Source organism: Sus scrofa, chromosome 1 (genome assembly GCF_054392235.1).
Source record: "Sus scrofa isolate SSC_HxYL_T2T_F1_AM1 chromosome 1, Sscrofa_HxYL_maternal_Yorkshire_Landrace_v2.0, whole genome shotgun sequence".
Classification (NCBI taxonomy): Eukaryota; Metazoa; Chordata; class Mammalia; order Artiodactyla; family Suidae; genus Sus; species Sus scrofa.
Window position 1 is genome coordinate 176438386 of NC_139383.1, and position 26906 is coordinate 176465291.

The 26906-nt window shown below is 38.0% G+C and overlaps 1 protein-coding gene across 19 annotated transcripts in view; it reads left to right on the forward strand.

Annotated features, from left to right (window-relative positions):
• The window catches only part of MAP2K5 (mitogen-activated protein kinase kinase 5), a 275073-nt gene that overhangs the window by 169731 nt on the left and 78436 nt on the right, over positions 1 to 26906 (forward strand). For 13 of the 19 annotated variants that reach the window (XR_014817174.1, XM_084978867.1, XM_021100443.2 and 10 more), the window contains 2 exons: positions 2551 to 2622; positions 22503 to 22532. Coding sequence is in view for 16 of the 19 variants with exons in the window: in XM_084978867.1 (XP_084834993.1) it covers positions 2551 to 2622; positions 22503 to 22532 (102 nt within the window). In the remaining 3 variants the exon portion in view is untranslated. Of the gene's footprint in view, positions 1 to 2550; positions 6173 to 22502; positions 22533 to 26906 lie in introns of those variants that run through there. The other 6 variants (XM_084978882.1, XM_084978904.1, XM_021100467.2 and 3 more) reach the window with 3 other exon arrangements.

Consider the following 26906-nt stretch of genomic DNA (forward strand, 5'->3'; position numbering starts at 1 on the left):
TTAGTGACTGGAGCTGAGTTTACCAAAGATTCACCCAGAGAAATTACTTTTTAAAATGAAGATTCTCAGGAGTTCCTATCGTGGCTCAGTGGTTAACAAATCTGACTGGGAACCATGAGGTTGTGGGTTCAATCCCTGGCCTTGCTCAGTGGGTTAAGGATCCGGCATTGCCATGAGCTGTGGTGTAGGTCACAGACATGGCTCGGATATGACATTGCTATGGCTCTGGTGTAGGCTCCGATTGGACCCCTAGCCTGGGAACCTCCATATGCTGTGGGAGTGGCCCCAGAAAAGGCAAAAGACAAAAAAATTAAAAATTAAAAAAATAAAATGAAGATTGTCAGAGCCACCTCCAGAAGTTCTGATATTGGAAGTTCATTGGTACTAAGCACCTCAGGCCGTTCTATGATGGCAAGTCCAAGGCTGAATTTTGACCAGATCAAGACTAGCATATGGCTCTTCTGACTACTAGTTCTGGGGACAGTTTGACACAACTGGAAAGAACCCTGATTTTTCAGTCATGTGTACCTGGGTTTGAATCCTGGCTGTGTACCTAAATAATGCTTAATGCTAATCCATAGCTTAATGCTAATGCTAATCCATAACTCTAGACTTTGGCAAGTGATTTAGTCTTACTAAGCCTCAGTTTTTACATCTGTAAAATGAGGGCAATAATATTTGTAAAATTGTTCTGAGGTATAGAGGATGCAATGTTTCTAGCCCAGTGTCTGGGTCAAACCAAGTTGTCATTACATAATAGCTATTATTACCATTTCTAGTAGGTACAAATTAAACCGCTCTGTGCTTCATTTTCCTTATCTGAGTAATGGGGGTAATAATAGTACCAGTCTAATATGAGTGTTCGTGAGTCTGAAGTGAGATATGCATGAAAAGCATTTAAAACAGTACTTGACACATGGAAACTCTTCAGTAAATGCACAGCAGTGACATTGTTGTTGTTGTTGTTGACGACAGTGATGATGACGGCATTACTCCTTTAGCACGCTGGCCAGTTCCATATGAATGAATCCCAGTATTTATTGATCTAGCTAGAATTGGGTAATGGGTTCACTCATGGATGAGCAAGGAACTTGAAAAGTGGTGGTGTGGGGGATTAGAACGTAAAAGAAAAGGTATTAGGGAGTTGGAATGACCATGTCTGTTAGCAGTTGGGAAAAATGGTCATATGACACTGGCCCTTGGGAAGAATCATTCTTGTTAGGAAAGGGTTTTAAAAATTAAAGAAATAAATAAAGGAAGGGAATAAAACAATCCATTCAGCTACCTCAGAGTAGGACTTTATGTATTTTATGAAAAGTAGTCCCAGAAGAAGGCAGTAAATACATGAGATAGCCTGGTGGGTGGGAGTAGATAGTAAGTTAAAAAGTTATGGTCCCCAACCAAGCCAACTTCCCAAGATGTAGGACTCTGCCAACTCATCTGATAGTATCCGGCCCGCATCTTGCACATGCCTGATACATCGCCTGCTGGTGAATGGTAAGTGCCCATTTCTTCCATCTGCAGTGGATCAGGCTGGCCCTGATCAGTGACTTGTAAGAGCTCTGATGGAAGTTTTTAAAGGATGATGGCTGTGGTGGCTTCCAGGAACTCCAGGGATGGTACAAAGAATAGAATGCTCTACTAGGAGTCAAGAGGAGTGGTTCGTGATCCTAGCCCTGCCATGACTAGCTCTGTAACCTTGAACAATCATTCCATCTCAGCAAGACCTCAGTTTCTCTTGTTCATTTGTTCCTTTGTTGATTCAAAAGACTTCTGCAAAGTACCCTACTGAATGCCAAATCATGGAGAGATGAGGAGACCAAGAAGCATCCACTTCAGTATGAAATTGTTCCTGTTGAAGTAGAGAGTGTGCCAGTAATTGTTAGACCAGGTGTTTTCTGCATGTCTTGATGGACGACCGGGTCCCAAGTGGACCTTGCAAACTGTTCCTTGGTTCATATCAAAAGAAACCCTGATAATGGAATAAAATGTTGATAAGTAGGTGAATCTGGATAAAGGATGTTCTTTGTTCTAGTCTTAATTTTCAACTTTCCTAGAAGTTTAAAATTATTTCCAAATAAACAAAATGAGTAGAATCCCTAGTGATTCAGATCCATCTCTCAAAATGCACATAGTGATTAAATTACATAATCTTTTTGTGCAATTTGTCATTCCACAGCTAAGACCACTGGGTTTAGTGGAAGAGGACCTGAGTTTGAGTCCTGGCTCATTTGCTACTAGCTTAGGACTTTATCTAAATAATTTCACTAATTTGAGCCTTCATTTTCTTTATCTGTAAAATAGAAATAACAAAGTGTCCCTCACATGGTCTTTGTAAGGATTCAATGAGATTATATCTAATATACCTATATTACCTATACAGTTTCTGTAGATTATATATGTAATACACAGACATACAAAATTGTTTTTCTTCTAATAATGTGCTATACAGATATTTGATGTCTCTCTGCCTTAGCTGAGGTCATGTTAGTGTCTTTGTTTCCTGGAATAGCTGACATCATCTCACAATTTCCTTCTGTTTTCTTACAGCCTGAAAGAATTTCAGGGGAGCAGTATGGAATCCATTCTGATGTCTGGAGCTTAGGAATCTCTTTCATGGAGGTATGTTGTTGTTTGCAAATAGATGTTGTTTGCAAATATATATCTGCATAATATGTTCTATCAGGAAGAATGAAGATTTGGGGGGAAAAAAAAAGCCTCCCATGTGTTATGTGTATATGTAAAAAGTTTACCTCAGTATTCCTTATTTTGATATCCTTGCATGGTTTGTGAACTGACTATTCTAAAGTGCTATTTCTCACAGATCACCTGTATAAAACTTAACTGGAGTGCTTCTTAAAAGTACAGGTTCCCAGACTCCATCCAAGATCATTTAAATTCAGATCTCTAAGAATCAGCATTATTAACATGTTCCCTCTGGGATCCCTATGCATACTAAATCTGGAGAACCTGTGTTTTAAAAGAAAAATTTTGGAAAAATTATGTGATAGTTGCCTTGTGGAAATACATATACAACTTCCATAAGTGATTACTTGATTAAAGGGTATAGCCCTACTCATTTGGATGTACAATTTCTACATGTTACTTTAGAACAAAAAACAGCCACCTTGTTTCAGTAGAATCATATCATGTTTTGGGGGACAGGCTGTGTTATGATTTGAAAGAGGATAGGTGTATGTATTTAGCACAGTTTTACCGTCTTACTCTTAAAAGCTGTATTTAGAATGGACTTTATCTTAATATGCTACATGTAGCCCCCGCTAGAGCACTATGCTAAAGTTTCTGTACAATGATCATTGATTTATAGGGAAATGAGTAGGATTTATATTAGAAGGACATCTAGCTGAGTGATTTACAGTAGTGTAGAGCCTGGATATTCATTCATGCTTCAAGAATTCTATCTTACATGCATGGATACAGATAAAGGAGGACTCTTTAAAAAGTAGAAATAAGTTCTTAATAAGATCTTAGAGAGTTGCCATCACAGTTGCATCACCTTTTTTTTTGGTCAAATACTTTTTCTGTGATTTTTTTGTAATGCATGAATGCAGTTGAATTTGTAAGGAAATATCTTCAGACTCAATTCCTGCACTGTGGAAAGAAAGCAAAAATATTCAACATTTATTAATTAATATTCTTCTGCTTCTTCATAAAAAGGAATCCAAGAGAAAACACAGTTATGCTTATATCAGCTGAGAGGTTAGCAATAGTGGTGGACAGATGCTTGGACCTGAGTCTCCCAACAGAATCCTTAAGGGCTTGTCCATTTAGCGTGTAACTAGTACTTTTGATTTGTGGAACTTTCTCTTTGCACATTTTATTTTTAATGTTTTCTTTTTTGGCTGTCCCGTGGCATATGGAGTTCCCGGGCCAGGGGTTGGATCCCAGCTGCAGCTGTAATGTCAGATACTTTATCCTTCTGCACCTGGCTGGAGATTCAACCTGCATCCTGGCACTGCAGAGTCCATTGTGCTATAGTGGAGATTCCCCCTTTGCATGTATTTTTTTTAATGGTGATTTTTATTTTTTCCATAATAGCTGGTTTACAGTGTTCTGTCAATTTCCTACTGTACAGCAAGGTGACACATTGACACATACATGTATACATTCTTTTTCTCATATTATCATGCTCCATCATAAGTGACTAGATATAGGTCCCAGCACTATACTGCAGTCCCTGAATATATTTGATAAACAGCCAGATATAGTATAGAACATTTGAGAAGTTACATAGTTTAAAGATAAGAATCCTGGATTGGGAATAAAAGACCTGGTTCACAGTTCCAGCTTTACTACTGGTCTTCTAGTTGCCCTTATGCAAGTCACACTGTCCCTCATTTCAGGGCTCAGTTTCTTTGTCTGTAAAATAATGATCTGCAAACCCCTTTCTAGACTAACATCCTATGACTCTAAGCAGTCTGCTCTTGTCTTTCTTTAACTTTTTGTAACAGCTCTAGGATTGTGTGATTTAATACCCTAGCATGGTATAATATGCAGATGCATAGCAATACTATGAGAGAACATAACTAACAGATTTAAGATTTAGAGCAAGCATATTTACTCAGCATTTTCCTTTCCACATTCATTTCTTCATTCATGTATTGAGCTCCTGCTATGCCCACTAGGTAGGCATTCAGGGCATAGTTACAAAGGACACTCCATTCTTGATTCTCATGGAGTTGCATTTACAGAAGGGTGAGGCATTAATGACAGGAAGCAGAAGGATAACTAAGTATCTACTTTATCAGGTGGAGATAGGTCCTATGGGGAAAAATAAGGTGGAGTAGTCCTTTTTGATAAAGCACCCTTTGAGCAGAGACTTGAATGATGTGAAAAGAGGGGGCCATCAGGCCACAGCAAATACAGAGGCACTAAGCTGCAGTGTGTTTGGCATATATAAAAGAAGCAGAGAGACCAGGGTCACTAGAGTGGAGTTAACAAAGGAAAAGTGGGAAAAAACACATCAGAGGGGTAACCAGGGGCCAGATCATTTATAGCTTTGTAGGCCCTAGTAAGGACTTTAGATGTTACTCTAAGAGTAAATGATCTGAATTACATTTGCAGTGAATGACTGGGTGAGCAGTGGAGCACAGACTGTAGAAAGGCAGTCATGGAAACAGGGAGATCAGTTAAGGTAGGTAGGTAGAGAGATTAATAAATAGAATGTATTTATATTGTGTATTGAAATATATGTCTGCTAGTATTTTGCTGAGTGCTAGGAATACAAAGAATGATTTAAAAAAGAGGCTCTTGGGAGTTCCTGTCGTGGCTCAGTGGGTAATGAATCCGACTAGGAACCATGAGGTTGCGGGTTTGATCCCTGGCCTTGCTCAGTGGGTTAAGGATCCAGCGTTGCCATGAGCTGTGGTGTAGGTTGCAGATGTGGCTCATATCCCGCATTGCTGTGGCTGTGGTGTAGGGCAGTGGCTACAGTTCCGTTTAGACCCCTGGCCTGGGAATCTCCATATGCCACAGGAGCGGCCCTGGAAAAGACAAAAAGACAAACAAACAAACGAAGAATAAATAAATAAAATTTAAAAAGAGGATCTTTGTCATATAGGGAAGGAGATTTTCTTTGATATATTTAGGTTTTGTTGATCATGTTCATTTATCTTGGAGGCAAACTCTTGAAGGGTCTCTAAAAGCCTGAAGAAAACAAACTCTTTGAATTTGTAAGACTGAGGAGGATTAAGGTATACGGAACTGTGTGAAAAAATGTCACCATTGAGTATAAGACAACTGAATGCCAGAAGGAGAGTTTTGGCTCATGTGGTGAAGTGGAGAGGAGAAAGGGACCACTGGTCAGGAGTGAGGGCCAAGAAGGGTTGGGTATTCTGCTGCTCCCTGCATTTTAAAATGTATGGTGAGGAGCCAAATGTTAAATCAGGAGGAGGAGGAGATGGCATTAAAGGATATAAAGCGCAGTCTGATTGTGATCATCAAAAATTGTTATTGAGCACCTCTTTGTGTGTGATGCTTAAGGAACTATGTGATTGCATTCTCTGTATTCTGAGAGCTTAGGATCACCAGACAGGCAAGTAAGGACAAATGACCAAATACACTGTTGGACAAGGTCTTTAGGGAGTAGAGTAAAGCCCTGGCATGTGTTTTATTCCAGATTCATTTGGGGTTCAAGGTAACAAAAAATAAATGATAGGGAACTGGAGTCAGAGGTTTTGAGTCTGTAGATGAGAAACTGTGGGTGATTCAATAATGAAGAGAACCCCAAGGTTCTTTGTCTTTTTAGGAGCAGATGTGATCAGAACATTACCTGAAGAGATTGGGAAGTTAGTCCAAAAAAAGCACTAAGAGGTCAGTTTTTTCTTTGTTTTCACCACAGTGTGCTTAGAATAGATGTGGTAAATCCTAATTTCAAACACTGTAGATCAAGAGAAGTGTGAATCTCAATAGCATTTTACAATGCTGAGTAACAGTTGTGTTCTGAATCATAGTCAATAGCTTCAAAGAATTGCATGTCTTCTGTTTAGTCTCACTTTAAAAAATAGGATTCCCTTTCAAGGTACATGCTCTGAAGAATAGAAACTTTCATTCATTCAGTAATTACTACTTAAGCACATACCATGTGCCTTGTGGAGTGGAGCACACAAAGCTGAGAAGAGCCAACCCAATAGAGAAGACAGACATCTAAAGCCCAGAACAGTGTGACAAAGTCTTTAGTAAAAATGTTTATGAAGTCCTCTGTCCCACAAAGGTTAGGGGACGGGGCAAGCTTCTCAAAGGAGTTGACAGTTGAGCTTGGTTGGTCTCAAAGGGACTTGCCACTGGGAGAAAGAAGGAGAAGAGGGAGGAGCCCCTCCCAATCCCCCAGCACATTCTAAAGTGGAGCTTTGTAAACACTTCTGGGGAGAGCAGATGTCTAAGTATGCGAGGTCTACCTATTTGTGGAGATACCTTCCTCAAAGTGTTTTGAGTCAATAGGTTTATTCCTCTAGGGTTCCAGGTAGTAAAGAAACAAATGGGATAAAAATATAGCAAACAGAGCAAAAGAATCTTCCTGAAATTACTCAAGAATCAAATAGGGGCAAAATAGGAACTAGAGTTTTCTATCCCTTCTACCTCTACCCAGCACCTCCCCCCACCCCACCAAAATTCCATAAATTCCATAAGATCCTGAGGTTTGGTGATGCAAGAATCAAACGGTTCCCTTCATTGTTTTAAACTCCCAAAATACAAGGTTCACCCTTGCTTGCCTTCTGCATACTGCCCCTTCCCTTGTTAATGTGCTGTCACAGTCCCTACGGGGAGTCATAACAAGGCCTTTCACCACACTCTTTGATGAAAGATAATGCTACATGCCGCTAAAATGTGCCATTAAAAAAATCACAGACAGGTACATTTGTGCCTTAAGCAAGGAATCTTTAATATCAAACTATCTGTTATCCAGGAACAGAATTGCCCCCATCTTCTCTCAATTCAGTATCCCTCTGTGGAATAAAGTAGGTCTCTTCTAGGATTTTGTCAGCTGTATGTAGTATTTGGTGTTGGCAGAAGTAACAAAGGTGGAAATTACCCTTAAGAAGGGAAAAAAATGATACTATTCAGCTTGACTAGAGCCCTGCATTGTTACTAAATGTGAAGATTTGGGCCCCTTTTTATGTTCTTGTTTGTGGTTTTCAAATCAGATCTTTAAATGTGTTGTAGTTCTCTTCACGTGGATTAGTTATGGAATGAAATAAAGGTCATTGCCATATAGGGAATTTGTGTGGGCTCCTTTGGTAATGGGGAAAAAAACTCCTGTGGAAGAAGTTGTACTTCCTTGAAACTTCATGACAAGTATCAGTGTGAAAATGCAAAAAAAAAAAAAAAAAGAGAGAGAAGAAAAAAGAAGTGAGACCCACTAACAAGAGTAAAAATTCCTGATCTAGGACAAACTGGGAAGATTAATCCTGCCCCAGAATATTTGTTTGACTCTTAGAAAGCTCGCACCGATTCAGTTGACTGGGTGACTTTTAGGTCTCTTCACCCTGGTGGTTGCTATTCAAGACTTCAGGGCTCAACTTTAAAATGAAAATGAGTGTGTACATAGTAAGAACTTTATCTTACCAAGTTTAATGATTTTAATTCCTCGGCGTAGGGAGTACCTAAAATGTTTTAGGGCAGAATTTCTTAATTTCACAGAGTGTGCAGTGCTTCTCTCTTCTCCCACAAAATGAATGGCTTGAGGAGAGAATCCCACTGTTGTTTTTCACTGGTTAGTTACTCCATTCATATTCTTGTATCACTCAAGTTAAAACATACATTGCAGTAGGGAAGTAAATAGTCATATTTGGAACAGCTGGATTTTTAAGTTGCTCCTGAGTCAAAAAAATAACTCAACACACACCCTCCTCCAGCAGCACCCAGGACGACAGTGCACATACGTCTGATTGAGTATGCTCTACAAGTACATGTTCTGGTTTGTGATTCTCTTTGGCGGGCTATTGTAAACCTTATTAAGGTTGGTGGTGAATAATCTGACAGGCTTTTCCACAGGAGTCAGATTGAAAGCCCCATTTGTAGCACATGCATTCTGCTCTTTTCACTTGGGTCCTCTCTCTTTCTGCCTTTGTTTGCCTCCTCTCTCACCAGTCTCTTGAGTCTGAGGCGTAGAGCAGTCTGGCTCAGTGTACTTGGTTAATTGGAGTGTCATCTAGTCCTCTGAGACCCCTCTTCAGCATGATCACTGTTTTACTGAAGTGGTTTGAATGATGTGTGAAAATGATGAAAGAAGGGTCCATGGCTTAGAAAAATGTCTCTAGATAGGTGAAGAACACATTCAGAGAATCACTCAAGGTCATTGTCTTCAAAGTAGCACCATCTTCTGAAGATTTTATGAGTTCTCTTGTTTTGACAGAGTTATAGTTTTTCTTGTGAGCTTCAGAATTACTTTTACCAAGTAAAAAATATTCTAGGAATACTATGCCATTCAGTCTACATGGAATATTATTTTTCCTCTTCTCTCAAAGATAAAATTTAAATACCCATCCTTTATGACACCAACTCTGATCTCTCCAGCTGGAGGTAGTATCTTCTTCTGACCTTCATCTACATCTTCCTTATGGCATGTACATTTTTCACTTTGTATTATATTAATTTATAGGTATATCACAGTTCCTTATGACAGGATTTAAATCTGATTCTCATAATCTCCTACACTCTCTAGGACAATTTCACTGCCCCAGGGGTTTCTCAAGAAATCTTTTTGGCTCAGTTTTTTCATATTTTTTTGATGGTTTTAAAGCAGTTTCTGAAAATAAAGATCAGAGTTAAAGTTCGATAGAACCTTTAATGTAAGTTAAAGCTCACAAATGTTTGCTGAATAGATCACAGATATTTCACATGCGAGGAAGAGTTTTCTGCTGGCCGTATCAGACCTAGATTCAAATTCCACCTCTGCCAGTATTAAACTATAGATCTTAGGGTAAATTGCGTAATCTCTCTGGACCTCAGCTTCCCCACCTTTAGATGGGAGCCGTATTTCAGAGCTTTTGGAAAGGTCACAATGAGAAAATTGAGAAAATTATCCCCTCTTGAAGGAGAATTACCTTTTGAAATGTTTACTTTGGTTCACAGAGACTACTAATTTGGTTAAATCATGGAATGCATGCCTTAGCTTCCATTCTCAGGGCAAACTCCACTAAGTATAACCATAAAGGGATTTTTAAGGCTTATTACCATAAAGAAAGGGAAAGGAGACAATAGCAACCAAATTTTGGATGTGGAAAAGCAGATGGACAACAGTAAACAATTTAGCAGAACCAAAAGTGCTGAAATCAAAAGCCAGCAGTAAAGAAACAAAGAAGCACTTGATTTCCTATAAACCACCCAGAAGGTTCAGGAATTGGTGGAACCACATATCTGAAACTACAAGTGAGGGTGAGACCACAGAATAGAATTGTTTTAAAGTCTGTGTGAGAAGCAGTTAAGCTATTTGACCCACAGATTCTTTTCTCTAACTCAGCACAGGCAGACAGTTGCCCTTCCCCAACCCTAATACAAGACTGAGTAGAGGAGTTTTTCTGAGAATAAAATAAGTGATACCTGGCACTGTAGATGGCTGGGTCACCCATTAGTGAGGGCAGAAGCATTAAGTGAAAGTTTAGATTCTAGATGTCAAAACTCCCAGCTGTCTGTTCGTAGGACACAGGCAGGATATTGGAAGAGACTTTATCTAGGAAAATCTGACCGGGAAGTCTTAAAGATCCAGGCACTGGAAGTTCCCTAAGGAAGGAGTCAGCTAGATCGTGTTACCTCTGTCTACAGGTTCCACCCACAAGCAAAGAGTTTCTAGTCTCATTTGTAGTGCTTTACTCTTGTCAGAACATTTAAGGAAGCCTTTTAAGGTAAGAACAGAGATCTAAAATAATAATAAAAAAAAAAAAGCAATATGGAGGGCTTGGAAACTATGAAGGAGGGAAAAATTCAAATAAACTATTATAGTATTCTCAGAGGGATAAGTGAAAATATTGCATCTAGGAAACAAGAACAGGCTGCTGTAACAAAAGAACTTTCAGAGAACAACAACAAAGAGAATTGGAAATTGGAGAACATGAAAAAGAGAAGTTTCAGGAGGAAAGAACAGAGAAAACAAAAGCAAGGAAATAAGTAAATGTTTCCATTTTAATTTTATAACATGAGAGGATTATTTATATGTCATTTGAGATGGCCTTCTTAGTGTTTCTCCAGAGAGGGGAAAAAAACAAACCTAACTTTTTTCTAAATGACACATGTTAATGCTTTCGCCCAGGGAAAGTGAGTTTTGATAGGAGAATAGTAAATCATTGAATTCTCTGCAGATATCTATAATAGATTTTTCCTGAGGAAAATTTAACATAAAATGTACCAATAGTTGAATGTAATTACCTCGTCTTATGGAATTGTTAAAAGCTGTTGACGCATCTAATTTTTTTTATTTTGCCTTTATACATATTGTTTAATGGATGCTAGATAAGACTCATTGGATATCAAGAAAATGAAGTGTAATTTTCTACATTTACAAGCAAACACAAAGTATGTTGAGCTATGGGAAATGAAAGAAGTATTGAAAAAGCTACATGGATCACCCAGCCCAATACCTTTGACAGAGTTTCTAGAGAAGTTTGATGGAGAGTATATCATTTTCTTTCTATGATATATTTTCAGATGGTAAGGCTGTCATCCTAATTCTTGAACTGTGAGAGCTTTAACAGTTAACCAGATGTGTTGCCACCATCACTTACAATCAGTGTTATCTTGGTCATTTTGCCACTTCAAGTGTCAGTTTCTTATCTGTGAAATGAAGATAACATTAGAATTCATTCATTCTTCAAATATTCATTGAACCCCTTTTATGTGCCAAACACTTTACTAGGTGCTAGGGATACCTTGGTAGATAAAATAGGTATGTTCCCTTTCCTGTTGAACCTATAATGTAATAAAGGAAGCGTATGGTAAACAGTAATAGTAAGCACATATTTTTTTGAAAGCAGGCATTTCCAGTATTCTAGGCTTTGTAATAAATGCTTTCACTTAACAATAACAACTGCATTAAATTACTTTGAGAAGTAAACTTCTCTTTGAAATAACATCTATGTATTGAGTGTTTACCAAATGACAAGAAGTATGGAGCATTATCTAGACTTGCCTCTAAATGTATAGAAGGACATATTCCCCACTCTCCCTATGGAAAAAAAAATTAAAATACCCGGAGACACAGCTGTCTCTAGTGAGTTTACAGCTGCAGCTTTGTTTGCTTTTCTAGCCCTTGGTGATTAAGAACCTGGTCTGAGGGGTGACGGATGGCTTTGGATCCCCTCTGAGCAGCTGCTGTCATCTTCTTTCAACCATAAAGACTTGGCATTTGGTGTGCTCCCCTCAAATACTGATTTTTTTCTCCTCTTCTTTTTTGTAATTATTGCCAAGGACATGAGTGGATGTTGAATTTTATAGTATGCTGTCTACTGCTCCATCTAGTGAAATATCTTACCTGTTGATCAGAAGTTTCTGCTGAGAACCATCAGAAGGCAGAAGGATCAAAGCTGAAGGGTTTAAAGACAAAGGAGATTTCAGTGGAAGATGGTATAGGAAAGTGGGTGGTAGTGTGGTTCTGGAATCCTTGTTATGGGCCACCTTCCCTTCCATTGAAGAACATTGAGAAAAAGCACATTTAACAGTTTTCTGTTACTCATTCTCCCTGCTCACACTCCCCTTTCTGTAATTGTCTTAACTTGATTTTTCCATTGTCATTTTTTGTCTAAAATTTTATATAACTTATTGCAAAAAGGAGCTGTTAAAGTGACCTTTGGCAGATGATGGATTGACTGGTTCAGTTCTTTGCAAGGTCTGTGAAGGGATCCAGCTGTCTCAGATTACCATGCCTAAATGTGCATTTTCCAAGGTTGTCAGTGATTGTAGTGAATGTGAAACTGGCAGACAATGTGAAGTGTTTCCCACTGAATGAGGCATTGTTGAACTTCCTTTGTGCTCAGAGCTATCGTGAACAACCATGAGATTGACAAAACAAGATGGGACAGGTGCTAGCAGTCCCAGCTAAGCATTTTATTATTTTGATGGATTTCAGACTGATTCTAAAGTTTTTCCAACAGCACATGTCTAAATTGTGTATACACACAAACACACACAATTTGGACTAAAAAAAAAAAATTTAATCAACAAAGTCTTGATATGAAGAATAAAGAAATAAAGAGAAGACAAAGCAGGCATTTGACAGCCCATGTTCAGCTGTTTTAAGAATTGTCAGTAAAGAATAGGCAAGCTGCTACTTTATGACTGGTAGGCTGAACTTTCTGAGGCGATCAAAAACCAAAAGCAAAAAGCCCATGGTTTTCTATTCAATATAGAGACTTTTCTAATGGACAGATCCCTGCACCCCTCCTACTCAACAGTGCAGTCATCCCTTTAGAGATAAAAATGCCCCATCCCTGGGGTGGGGGGCATTTAAGTAGTGACTAAATGCTTGTCTCAGGTTGTTTTGTTTTGTTTTGTTTTTTTAAGACATACTTGTAGAAGACATAGGTGTAAAAGTTAGATGAGATGCAGTCATTTATTCATTTAGTCACTTAGCAAATTTTTGTTGCATGGTGTGGTAGGCACTGTGCTAGTCACTGGGGACATTTTGGGAAAGTGACAAAATACCTGCTTTCATGGAACCTATATGATAAAAAAGATGCTTGACAACAGTAACTTTTTAGGCAGAAATAAACAGCATCATATGATGGGGGTAACTCACTGGTGCAGGGTTACTTCTGAGTGGAGGTCTGAAAGATAAGAAGGGCCCAATGTTCTAGTGACATCTGTTAACTCTAAAATTCTAAGTGTGGTAATTTGTGGAACCACTGCTGCTACCTTCAAAATATCCAGTGGTACAAACCACTACTCATAGAATTCTTTCAGAACTCAAATCCAGTGACCTGAAATTGGCTTTAAAAATCATCTCAAAGATCCTATAGACCATTTTATGTACTTTGGTTCTGAAATGAATAATAATTTTAACATTTTTTAGCATTTATGTAGAAAAATATTTTACATAGTCTATCTTGTATTTAGAGACTAGAGTGTTTTTTAACTAAAGAAAGACATTAAAACTTGTTGAATCAGATCTCTTCCCTTACCAACAAGCTCCAAAGCCAGGAAGGGACTATGCCCACAATACAGCATAAGGTAGGGCTGTGCAGAAGAGAACTGGCAGCTGGGTCTTTGGTAGTAAAGTGTAATTTGCTTTCCTCTGTTCCTTGCAGTTGATATCTTCTTGCTAAGTATCATTCTAGATCTTTATGTGTAGTAACACTTACCAAAGCCATTTGATATTTATGTGTACGTAACACTTACCAAAGCCATCTGATATTCATTATCTCATTTAAGCTTTTCCCACCATGATGAGAAATAACCAAAATATCGGTAATTTAAGGTATCTAACATTGTTCTACCAACTTTGATGTATAAGCATCAAAGTTCCCATTTTGCAAATAAGGAAACTGAGATCCAGAGAAATTAAAGGACTTTTCCAGAAGGGTTAGGTGACTAGACCAGGCAGCAGCAGTTAAGTGTCCTGACTCTGGAAGAAAGATGTGCTATAGAAAAGAAGTAGATCAGTAAATATAAGTGTAGCTTAGATTGAGCTCATTAGACTATACCCCAGCACTGGTGTTTTCTCAGGCACTCACAACTATATGACTCCAGGGAGTGGTTTAGAAATGGAGGACAGCTCCAAGCTAGGTTTCTAGGGTCTGTTATCAGAGTTAAAGGCACCCACTCTTAGAGGATATAGGTCAGCATTATACAAACATATTGAAAGTGTGTCATTTCTTAATTCTTCCTATGAAGATTAAAATGATTATTGAATTAAGCACATGGGATGATTTGGGGGGAAGTTTAATCTTTTCACTTCTTGCAACCCTTTAGTCTTTAGTAAGAAACTAGCCATCTAAATTCATCATAATGCTTACATAGGTGATGTGTGTGCAAGAGGGCCTTGCCTGTTAAAACTAGCAATCCCTAATACTGAAGAGTTTGTATACTATATTCATTAAGGTATTATAGCTTTTTTGGTAGAAACAACCAAACCATGAACCAAGTTGATGAACCAAACTCTAGCAGACATCACATTGGGGGTTATCATAATCAACAAATGCTCATGGTCAGCCTACTGAAAAATACTATTTCCAGTGTCATGGAGCGCATATAAAAGTTTACAACTTAGAGTCTTCCTTAAACAAGTGAAATTTACCAGGCATTAGAGATACAGGAAGAGGTAGAATCCTAGGAATTGTTACCAGGTAAGTTGTGATACATAGTCCATTGAATGTATAGGCAGGGAGGGTATGGATTTTGTCCTCAAAATTGTTTTCTGGGACTAACCCCCAACAGAAAAGGAGGAACAATTTGAAACAAGTTATGAAAGGATAAGTAGCTTGGAGTCATCTGTTCACCTGTTACACCATCTCAGATTCCACATAGGAAAACCATGGTTAGTATTGCGTTTTGAGTTGTTCAAAAATGTGAAGAACATATATCTTTCTATTAGAAAAGTAAAATGTCTGCTTTCATCCATCTTGACTGAACTTTTATCTCTCTTTAATTTAGAGTCTCTCACTGAATTTCCTCTTAATGCACAGAATAACATCAAAAGAGACCTTTGCAGTTGTTTTTAAGTGACTTTTAGAGATTTGATTATATACACAGATATTTTAGTTAGCATTGCTTAGAGTTACTGATGGAAAAAATCAATTTGAAATAATTTAGAATATCTTCAAAGCCACAAAATGGATCTATTTAAATGGAGGGTTGAGGTAGGACTTTCCCTTTGTTTTTTTGTTTGTTTTTTTTAATCACTTAACTGCCTTATATTTACCATAGCCTAGTTGAACTTATGTTTACATTTTACCCATAGTATTCAACCAAAACATTATTCAGGCTGCATTTTTAGTCTAAAGCAATATAGACAGATTGATATATACACACACATATACAAGCCTACACACACACATATATACATATATGCATACATATAATATGCATAAAACACAAACTTTTTTAAGGAAAAAATGATGCAAGTAAAAAAGCATTATTGAGGAAGGAAAATTATGTTTCAGGACAGCAGGGTTAGAAAGACCAAGCAGCGTTTAAAGATTCAAAACAATAGCATTTAGCATGAAATCTACTTTTTATCATCCTTACCCAGCCATCAGAATGAAGAAAGACAGTGTCCAGCTGTAGCAGTAGTTTGGTAGCAGGAGAATTAGAAGTAAAGGTACTAGTGCCTGAGGGGTGGGTCATGAATTAATAATTGCTATGTGGCGGATGAGCCCCGTCAGAAGAGCTGAAAATGAGGAAGTTGCCTTGCAGAGCGCTATCAATCACTCAGTGACCATAACTTCCAGTAATTAGTGTATTTTATGGGCCTTTGCTTCAGTGGCTCGAAAGCACATATGCTCCAGTCACAGCTAAACTTTGCCAGAGTAATATTCCAGGATGATTTATCCTCCTGCTGCACTGGGATATAACCCTATATTAGGTGAAGATTGTGAACTAAGCTGCAATAAAGTGTAAGTTTAGGTACAGTTTGCCCAGGTTGAGACCTCAATGTATCATGCTTTTCAGCATTCATGGTTAGACTACAGCAAGCAATCATTTTTAACAGTAAAACAAATAAAGCAATTAAAGGAACAGCATTAAGATATTGTACTTGTGAATTACTGTTGCCCCGGCCCCATTTAAGTGTCCACTGTAATAAACCCATTTCTAATTTAAAAAGAAAAAACCCACTGTATTAGAAACATTTATTTGTAATGCTGTCTTTTTCTCCATTATTATTGGTAATCTGTGGGATAGAATGCAGGACCTACTGAATCATGGAGAAATGTTTGATTTATTTCTTTGTGCTATTGTGTTTGGGATCCTGACGTCAAAATAAATTTTCTTTTTCACCAGTGGACTCTAGTGAGGATGAATAGTTGTTTTAAAAACATTGGCACATGTTAAGAAGCACTCCTGATAGGAACCTCACAGTTAGGCTCTTTCTACACAAAGGAAACGTTATTTGTGAGCTCTCCAGGGCACTTGGCACTTTTTGTACAGGCGTCATGAGTTATTTGCCCTGGTTCACCCACTACTCTAGAAGTCTCTGGGGCTTTTGCAAACAGGGGCCTTTGCCATTGCCAAAACATCTGTAGAGTCCAGAGTTCCTAGTAATTTAACAAGCTTTGCCACCAACCTACAGTACGACCTTTGGCAAATTAATTAAGCTTCTGGTGCTTCCATTGGGCCATAATTCTGTTTGTATTAAAGAAATCCTTAGAGTTATAGGGAAATGTTATGTGAAAAGAAGTATGAATTGAATAGAGAAAACATATGCATGGTTCCGGTTCTCCTTTTTAGGGTGCAATGTTTCTACACCACTTTTAATGAGGGTTGTTCTTGAATTTCCTTAGACACCAGTGATAAGCTAATTTCAGTAAGCTTGGGTAGAAAGGTGTACACAGTTTGATGCTTTTGTTACATTTATTATTCCATCTTCAATTTGCAATGTATTATAATATTATACAAGTTAAAACAATAATAGTAAAACTAATTGTCTTTAATTAAAGGGAATTAGGTTTTGATTTTAATGTATGTAATGCAGTGAGAACTGATAACGTGGAGGGTCCCAAAGGTTATTAGGGCATATTTCTGTTGGGCCTGATGGTGTTAGTAATAACCCTCTTCCTCATAGTTCTAGACATGAACAAATATGTCACTTCATCAGTCTCTGTTACTCGCACTTATGCCCCTCCACAGGGGTTGCAGATTCCACAAGTTATCAGCTAATGGCGTTATACATTAAAAATTGAAGCTTTCCTCACTCCGAGGCCTTTCAAGGCTTTGTTCTTAAGCCCTAGACACTTCGGAGTGCAGCTGCAAACTATAGGCAGAAGATTAAATTAATTTGTAACTCTTTTTTTTTTTTTGGTACTGCATTACTAAATCCTCCACATTTAATTGAAACCCTACTTCAAGATGCTTTGTGTTTCTGTGTTCTTTGTTGTCAATTTAACCTCTGAAGCACTTTAACACTGGTAAATTGCTGTTATATCCTTCGGATTGTTCTTAAACCATTCAGTGAGAGGACAGTGAAATTGATACATGGGAAGAAAAGTAAAATCTTTAGGGTAGATTTTGAGGTATTTAATATTTATTATGGTCCTTCACCAGCATAGCTTCACATGATTTAAACTCTCTCTCTAGGACTGTGTAAATTGGTCTTGGGATGAAATCTCACCTAGGGAATTTTATGTAATCCAGTAGTTAAGTCTGATTTTTTAAAGTTTCTCTGTGTCTGAATGTTCCAAAGCGGCTGCTGCATTTCTATAAAATGAAGGTTTAACTGCAGTTCACAATCTAAATGCAAAATCCTTAGATGGAAATTTAATTGTGCAAAATGTGCACAAGGTAATTAAGAACAAATTTTAGAACATTTCAGACTATAAAGTCCTCCTTCAGCTAGATCACTGGCTATATTGAAAATGCTTATTTTCAATTTGCAGTTATGCTGAGAAACATAGAATACGTCTAAATTAAGAATTTATAAAATCCAGTGCTCTGCAGTATAACTGTAAATTTAAAACTGCTCCCACATTGTTGATACTCTTGATACTCTTAAGTTGGAAACTTAATCACCAAAAACATATCCTGACTTCGCGTCCTACGTTTGCTTTCTGGCTGCAGTGCATGTTTTCTCTTTACCATTTATGACTTCATGACAATAATTATTCTGGTTACCAAAAGAGGCCATTTTTCTTGCTTTGTAAATAAATTAATTATCTTATACCCTAAATTTTTGTTAAAATACAAACATTTCTATCATGCATTTGTTATTCATTTGGCAATTGTTATAATCACAACCACACATACGAAATTATAAAATTTGGCATATTCAAATACTGCTAACTCAAGAGTATTTCATAGATTATGGTTGTACAAATCAAAGATTGATAAGACAATACAGAGGAACACTCCTAGTTTTACAGTGAAATGTTAAGGGTTCATTGCTATTTAAGTGTGTTACCAACTGGTAAATGTTTTCAGAACATTTTTTTTCTGCCTTTTGAATAGAAAATTTCCCACAATGAACAGTATTTAGCAGTTTGCTGAATCTTAAGTATTTGGAATTAAAATGTACTTTTTAATTTAACATTAAGTGGAATCCTCTCCCTCCCCCCATCTCTACGTCTGCTCCCCCCAAGTAAATAATGCTTTTCCAAATCTTTACAATGTGAGCTGCTCCCCTCCTGGGAATGAAAAGGATGTTAGAGTCCTTTGATGAATTACTGGTGCTTATGTGGGTCCACATTTTTCAATGTACTTTTTTTTAAAAAATTGGACTTAAGCTGCCTAAATTTAAATGCTTCTTTTTATAAAGATGATAAAGACAGCAAAGATTTCTATTGGCTTAGCCCTAATCTGTTTGCTTTGTTGTGATTCCTTTTTTTCTCTTCTTTAACTGTTAACCTATTTATAAATCTAAATCTACATACAAAGGTCATTGGTTGGCTGAACTTAAACCATTTTACTCAGTAAATTTAATTAAGAAAATACAGTGCAACTCATAAGCAAATGAGTTTTTTCCTAGTTTTAAACCAAACCACCCTCTTGAGTGCTGATTGCCTTGCCCGACCCCTGGTGATACAGAAACAGGCAAAATTAAAAAGGACATTAAAGCTTCATTAAATCTGAAACACATTTAGTACAGTGACATATCTGCAGGCCATTTCAGAGAAGATTACATACTCTCTTTTGTAAGTTTCCTAATTTGTAATACCTTGACAATAAAAACTGGGGAAATGCAAGTAGATTTATAGACCAGTAGGAGTAAAAGATACAGAATGGCACCAGGTTTGTCTGTCTGAAATATTCACTCGTAGTATATGTGCTCCCTTTTCCCCATAAGAGTTCAGTGTTTATTTTGACTTTTGACAGCCTCGGCCATGTCTACCAAGAGCCCTTTTCCTTTTTTACCTTCTCCTAATAAAACTTTATAAAAAGGTTCTAGGGCCTGGCTATGTATTTCCTTCTATTTTGCCATAAGACAAATAACGTGGAACAGAAACACGGCAGCTGCATTAAACCTAAGAGGACAGAGACATACATGGACAGCAACTCTCTCTCCCAGAGCCTTAAAATGACCGCTTTTGGTGCCAGCCTAATAGTACCACAGCCAGATTTCACTGGTGCAGAATTGGAATCCTTGGCCTGCCGCTGGAGCAGCCCAGTGTTGACTCACTGTGAGAGAGGAAATGATCATTACGCTGCTCCAGTCTAGGACAAAGAACCATTCTCTTTGTGCTCTGATTCAAAAGAGGTCAGATCTACGAAATGCCTTAGAAGCAGTCCTCCCAGGAATGAAGTTGACAAGTAAGACTGAGGTTCCACAGGATATCAGGAAAGCGTGCATACGTAAAGCCAGTCCCAAGAATGATGAGTTCACTAGTTGAAGCACTGCCACCTGTTTCCAAGCAGGCTGGTACCAAGAGGTTCCCAGCAGAATTTTCTCTCCCATCTCTTGCTTGAAGATCTTACAGAGTAAATGAATGACATCGTCAGCCTTATTACCTCTTAATAGTCATGAGAGGGAGCTGAGTAGATGAGTGCACATTTCCTAGTCGGCTGTAGCCTCTCCTTAGAACAGTTGATGGCTTGAGCATTTGAGGCTTTATGTTGAAGAGGAAAGAGTTCACATTTTTCACCTTATCCCACACTTTTTTTCAAAGCCTTCTATTTGTCATTGCTTAGTTCTTTAATCTGCAAGACCCAATGGCCAATGTTGGCACCAGCTAGCTAGTTTAGACCTTAATTGTATGTGTGGTGGGTAAGTTTCTTCGGGTAAGCCATGTGGACAGAATTCTTCCATAGGCCCCAAGAACATGTTCAACATGTACCAGAGTGAATGGTGTAGCACCTATAGAAGGACTAGAGATAGAAAAGGTTTTCTAATATTTATTAAGCTGTCAGCTTTTTCACCTGAGATGAGAGATCCTCCTCTTGCTACTTTTTAAGCTTCAAATGGAAAAATGTACAAAACTCATAATCCACAGATTAGTGTGATGTTAGGTGACAGCTTTTGATGAGTTGTCCCTGCCTGTCAGTTCAGTGCAGAATGGTGAAAAGGCCGAGTCCACCCATTACTGTCACAGTAGACCACAGTGATTCCCCCTGAGTCAGGGTACATGTTCTCATTGGCCAGAAACATACTGTATTTACAAAATGTATCAAATCAATGACCTGGATTGGGTGGGGGTGGAGTGGGGGCAGTAGTGAGCTTAGTCCCTCCGTGTCCTAATTAATAGCAATGTTATCACACAAAACCAAAAGGGAGTTTAACATCTGCACTCTCTTTCACTCTATACTTGAATGGATTAACACCACCCACCAAATGAAATAATGATCTTATAACTTTATATCTTGAGAATCGAGGGAGAACTCTGAGCATGCAAGAGATGAATACAAGATAAAAAAAACTGAGTATTCACACACACACACACACACACACACACACACACACATACACACACACCATCCAAATGAGTGTTGGCCCTTTCTAAGTAGTTACCTTACGTGGTCCTATGGTTTATTTGAATTACATTGCTGTTTCTCAAACTGGTTTTAGAATATTAAAAATTAACTTCAGTACCTTCATGCCTATGTGTAGTAAGGAACAAAATATTTATTCTTTGAAGTTGGCTTTGGGGTTTTGGTAATACCCATAGACCATGCAAATAACTTACATGATCAAAAGGCAGAGGGTTATAATTTTAAATTTAGGATAAGATACAATTCTAATAAAATGAAGTAGTTGTTCTTTTGTTACTTGAAATGATTTTAAACACAGGTCCAAAAGAAGAGTTCAGAAATGTTTGGGCAGTGTTAGTGTGTTTGAAGAAAGGCACAACTTCTCAAGATCTAGAAAAGCAATGTAATACTCTGGAGAGAACATTGGATTAAGTTGAAAGTCTTGGAGTTAGTCCCTAGGCTTCTTCTGATTAACTGGAAATGTGGAAATGTCTTCAATGAGACTCTAGGGTTCTAATCTCTAAAATGGATTCATGTTTCCTTGGATCCATTCCAGTTTAGAAGTTCCCTGATGTAGCAGTTCTACTTTGAAAATAGTTACAAATATATAGAAAGGATTTCAGGCCGGAAGATGGGCCACATTATAAAGTTGCAAAATTTAGCCACTATTTTCTTTAAATAAATTATGCTGTGTTTGGTAAATTTGATTTTAATACTTTGTAACAATGCTATTCCTGGTTGAACATTTTGTTTTCACAGGTGAGAATTCAAAGACCAAAATTAAGTGAGTGGCGTAGAAACACATAGCAGTTTACCAATCAAGCAAAGCTGGGAACCTTAAGGATTCACTTTTCCAATTTCAGATGTAGACCTCTAGTTCCAACTTTGCAGTCTTGAAATGCCATTTTCCCACTAGTAGCAGCTCTTCTTAGATAAAAAAAGCTGACAGATGAAAATAATAGCAAAATTTTCTATTTCATACGCCCCATTGCCCATTTCCTACAAGTCTTCCTATAATACTTGTAACTGAAAATTCTACAGAGCTGTGGACTAGGAACAATTAAGTGTTCCCATTTTACAAGAGGAAAAGCCAGCAGTCTCCTATAGTTTTACATCTCTGTCTAAAAGAAATTGTTGTACACTTGTAAATATGAGTAATGCCCGTAGAGCTGAGAATATTCCTAAGAGAAACCACATAAGGGTAGTGTTTAGTCGTTAAAATTAGAACCTTTTATTGGGTATACAGCATTGTCTGATGTAAATGTCCATTCTAAATACAACTCTCAATGTAATGACAGCAATGATTCAGTTCGTGCATTTGGGGTTGTGAGCTTTTTATATTTGCTGGATGTAGTTCTGAAATTTAGTACTTGTCTGTCTTAAGGAGATCTGCCCTGCATGCAAATCTATAACTAGACAAATATTATTTCCTTTCCCAGCTTGCTCTTGGGAGGTTTCCATATCCTCAGGTAAGATTGTTCATTACTGCCGTTTGCCACTGTGACATTCATTCCTATGTATGAAGGTGCAGGGAGCAATTGTGAACATTTGAGCCACATACAAATAAATCTGTCCTGTTAAATTGAAAAGTGATATCTTAAAGGAGTCATTTAGAAGTCTCTATTGATTTTTGATTTTTTTAAACTCCAGATTTTTTTTCCTCTTTGTTAAATGTTGAAAGCCATCATCATGCTCTTCTTTTGTGTGACGCTGGTGATGTTTTTCTTCATCCCAGCTCAGTACCATGTGCTCACACTGAGGTTGGAAAAGAGGCATAGCCTTTTCTTGATACGTTATTCGAGATTTGGGATTCAATTAGTTATTTGAATTAAAGGATTGAGGTGAAGGGTGAAAATATCTAATATAGATCATTATTTTTGCCAAGCAAATGGATGGGCCCCCAATTTTATGTGGATATGATTTTGAACATATTCTTTTTAAAAAATATTCCCTTCCTATTTACATTTCTAAGAAAACAAACTGTCCATTACGTTACCATTACTGATGATAATCTCTAGTAATTTCTTTAAGGTTTTTATTATATAAAGGTGCTAGCACTTAAAATATAAAGCTATTTTGTGGTTTGAAAATGATTCCCCAGTGTGTGGGGAAAAATAAGTGAAACGTCTAAAGGGATGAAAAATGAATGGTTTGACTGTTTTCCTCTGGTTGATGCTCACTGTTTTTCTGGCATCTTGGTCTGTACAGGCCAAAGTGCCTGGAGGCATGTCTGATTTAAAGGTGGTGTTGGTCTCTGCTCTTTAAGCATCTATTAACTTGCTATTATTATGCAAATAAGTGTTGTATTACACATACTAATTTATGCATGGTTAGATTATGCAGATGCATCACAAACATGGTTATTGAATAATAGAATGGGGCTCATTCTCTCCACCATCCTTATAAGCAGTTTTAAGCAAATTCTCCTGGTACCCATGTGGACGTTTAAAGACTCTCCACACGCTGAAATGTCATCTCCTTTGTATCCTTTTTCTTTTACAGTTGAAGCCATCAGATAAGTGGAAGAGAAATCATCCAAGTTGTTAGGTTCAGGAGTGTCAGTCTCACTTTTCAAATTTGTAGGCTTCTTTGTTTAAACATAATCTTTTCCTTAAAGAGAAAACCCGAAATGTAATCTCTTGGCATGCGTGCTCACACTCAGTGAGATTTTAGTGTATGCAGCTTTGCTGTTTAGCTCTAGGTAGCCCATCAAATTAAAATCACATTTTTCAGGATTTATAGCTCATTAGAATATTTATCTTGGTAAGCCTCTTATTCTGTCAGTAATTTTTAAACAAGTCACTGTTTGACCAATTTTTGCAATCCCCTAACATTTCGTAAATGAAGAGGCTCTGTACAACGTATCTCTCAAACAAGCCTAAGGAAAAAACTTGTAAGCCATCTTAACAAATGCCAAAGATTGAGAATGTAGCTGTATTCTTGAGATTAATAGAGTGTCATTGAGATCTGGTAAGTGATAAGTGTAAGAAAAAGATTGCCATTGCATTTGATAAATGAAGCTTTTGAAGGCTTTGGTCAAATTTGGGAAGAGGCTGTGTACCTGTGCAGAATTTTTTTCTAGACTGTTAAGTATTCATTTACTTGACCAGTCAAGTGCAAGTGGGAAAATTCTAGCTTGCTGACCTCCCTTGTTAGCAATCACCATTATGCCAGAGTGAAGGAAAAATTTTGTATTCCTCGAATTGTGACAGAATATTATCTCCAAATTGGGACTTTTATTTCAAATAATAGAAACAGCTTTGATGCCATCAGGTCTGTTTCCCAGGTCTTTCAACAGAAGTTTGTGCACTTCATTGCTAGAATCAGTAATGACTTTTGATGGAGTTGGCATTTATGTTACAGACTTTGTACTATAGCCTGAAGATTGGGAAAGGATACTTTATAAGTTCATTTTGTACCCTCCCTTTTGCCCTCAAATAAAGCACATGAAGAAAATCGTTTGTTTTTATAGTATTGCAGAGACTGGATTATGAAATAATACCCTTTCTTTGGCCCATATTTTCTCATTTGAACTCCTAACCACTCTATGAGATTAACTGAGCAAACAGAATGGCTGATTTGTTCACTGTTGTACTGTAGATGGTTTGATGCTATGTAATCCCAAATGGAGTAGACAGGAGTGAATCACAGACTCAAGATTGGAAAGAGATCTCAGACATCACTGAATCAAACTTCTCTACAGTATCTGTGCAAAGCAAACAGTTAAACACCTGCAGTGATAGGAAACTCACTAGTTTACAAAGCAGCCATAGAGTCAGAGCTTTACTTATCAGGCTGAAGACTGCCTCATCTTAATTTTTACCCACTGGTCTGGTCCTTAAATACATGAAATATTTTCATATATCCTTAAGATCTCATAGTGTGCATCCTTTTTGTACGCACAGCTGGGGACAGTGCCAGGGTGTCACTACTCTGAACTTGGAGTCAAATCAGAGCACCAGATCTCAGCTGTCTTCGCTAGTGACAAGCTGTGAAGTCTGGCCTGTTCAAAAGAACTCTAGACCAGGAACCAGAAGATTAGGATTAGAACCCAGGTCTACCACAAACTTCAGTCACTGCAGGCCTTAATTCATGTTTTCTAACTCTTTGAAGCCTGTTTCCTCATCTCTAAAATGAGCATCCTGATACCTGCCTTTCCTATCTGATTAGAAGTATGCAGATCAAATGAGATTATGGATATAAAACCACTAGGAAAATCACAAAGGGCCACCCTTCTGGCCCTGATGCTGGGCTGTAGCACAAAACAGATTTGTAATCGTCAGCTAAAGGTTGCAAAAAGGATGTGCTCAGACTCCTGCCAGCTGCAACTTGAGCCGAGTGTGAAATAAGCAGAGAGGAAAGAGATGAGGATAGGCCAGCCTCCAGACTTGTCCTTCCCTCAGCCCAGCATCAGTGCTACTGACAGCGTCGTTAGCAGCATCTCTTCCTGCCTGTGACACAGTGTGTATCTGGTGGGGATGCAGATGAGGGAGAGGTGTTGGGAAGATATCAGGAAGAGTCAGTAGCCTGGGACAAACATAAAGGTTAAGGGACTGGATTTTTTTTGGTTGAGATAATCATTCTCCATGAATTTCATTGTTTGGGGGGGTTGGGATTTTGTTATTGGAAAGTGCTTTTTTATCTTTCTTTAGACCTTAAAGTTGCATAGCCTCATTGGCATGCAGTTTAGGGCTCTATGGGGGGAAAAAAAGGTTAGGTAGGAGCCATTATAAATACAGTCTTATTACTACAGCTTATAATAGGAAGAACAATAATGTCTTGGATTCATCTAGCGCCTTTCTGACATCAAGCTCCAGAGCACTTCCTGTTAGCTGACTCAGACTGTACCTCCCACCTGCAGGGACTGTTATTTCTAGCTTCCAGGTGAGCAGAGTGAACCTCAGAGAGATGAGGCACCTTGCCTCGGGGATGAATGGGTACACTAAGGCTAGGACTTGCAGGCAGGTAAACCCAATGACTGGCGCTGTGAACTCTGCATTTGGTTGGCTGCTTGCACCACTGGCCTTCTTCCCTCCCAGCCCCACCAAGCCCTTCTCCCTGCTCGGCTCACTTTCTCTGTCCTGGGGAGGCCTCCTGTGTAGATGAGAAATACTGAACATAGGAGGTTGTGCCATGGTAGACAATGACAAGACTATTCCCTAGAGCCCCTTTGCTTTTCTTACCATGTGTTTAGCAGAGTGACAGGGGATCTAGAGGGCACCAGAACTCTCACTGACCCCAGTAGTTCCGGATGCCTGTGAATCATATTCTGCCATAGCATGATGAAAAATTGTGTCTTTAAACATCTAGCAAACAGATAGTATCTCAATTTCTTGAACAATTTAGCTTTAATAGTAATCAGGAAAGATGTGCAGGTCCAAACAAGGATTTGAGCTGTGAATAGTTAATCATGTAAATCCAAATTCAGTTGACTTAAAAAACATGATGGCGGGCAATGGTTTGTTTAATGACACCGTAATTTAGGAGAAATGAAAACGATTGCTTGCTAAAAATTGTCATCCTTCAAACTTTATAACAGTGCCCTGCATTAGGGTGATAGTAAATCCATTAAGGAGACTTCTCAGGGGATGTGCCAACTCTGGCTTTGGAAATTTGATAAGCAAGATGCCACAGGAAATTGAAAATAATATAGAGACAAATGTATTTAAGGTACTTTTGCATGTATAAAAATGTTCTTCTTCTTTTGGCTACATTTCCCAATCTTGGTTAATAAATTACATCAAAATGACCTGAAGTTAAAAAAAAAGGAAAAAAATCTGAGCAAATAGTGCCCCTGGTATTGTAAAGCTTTGAATGTTTTCACACCCCATTAATTTATTACT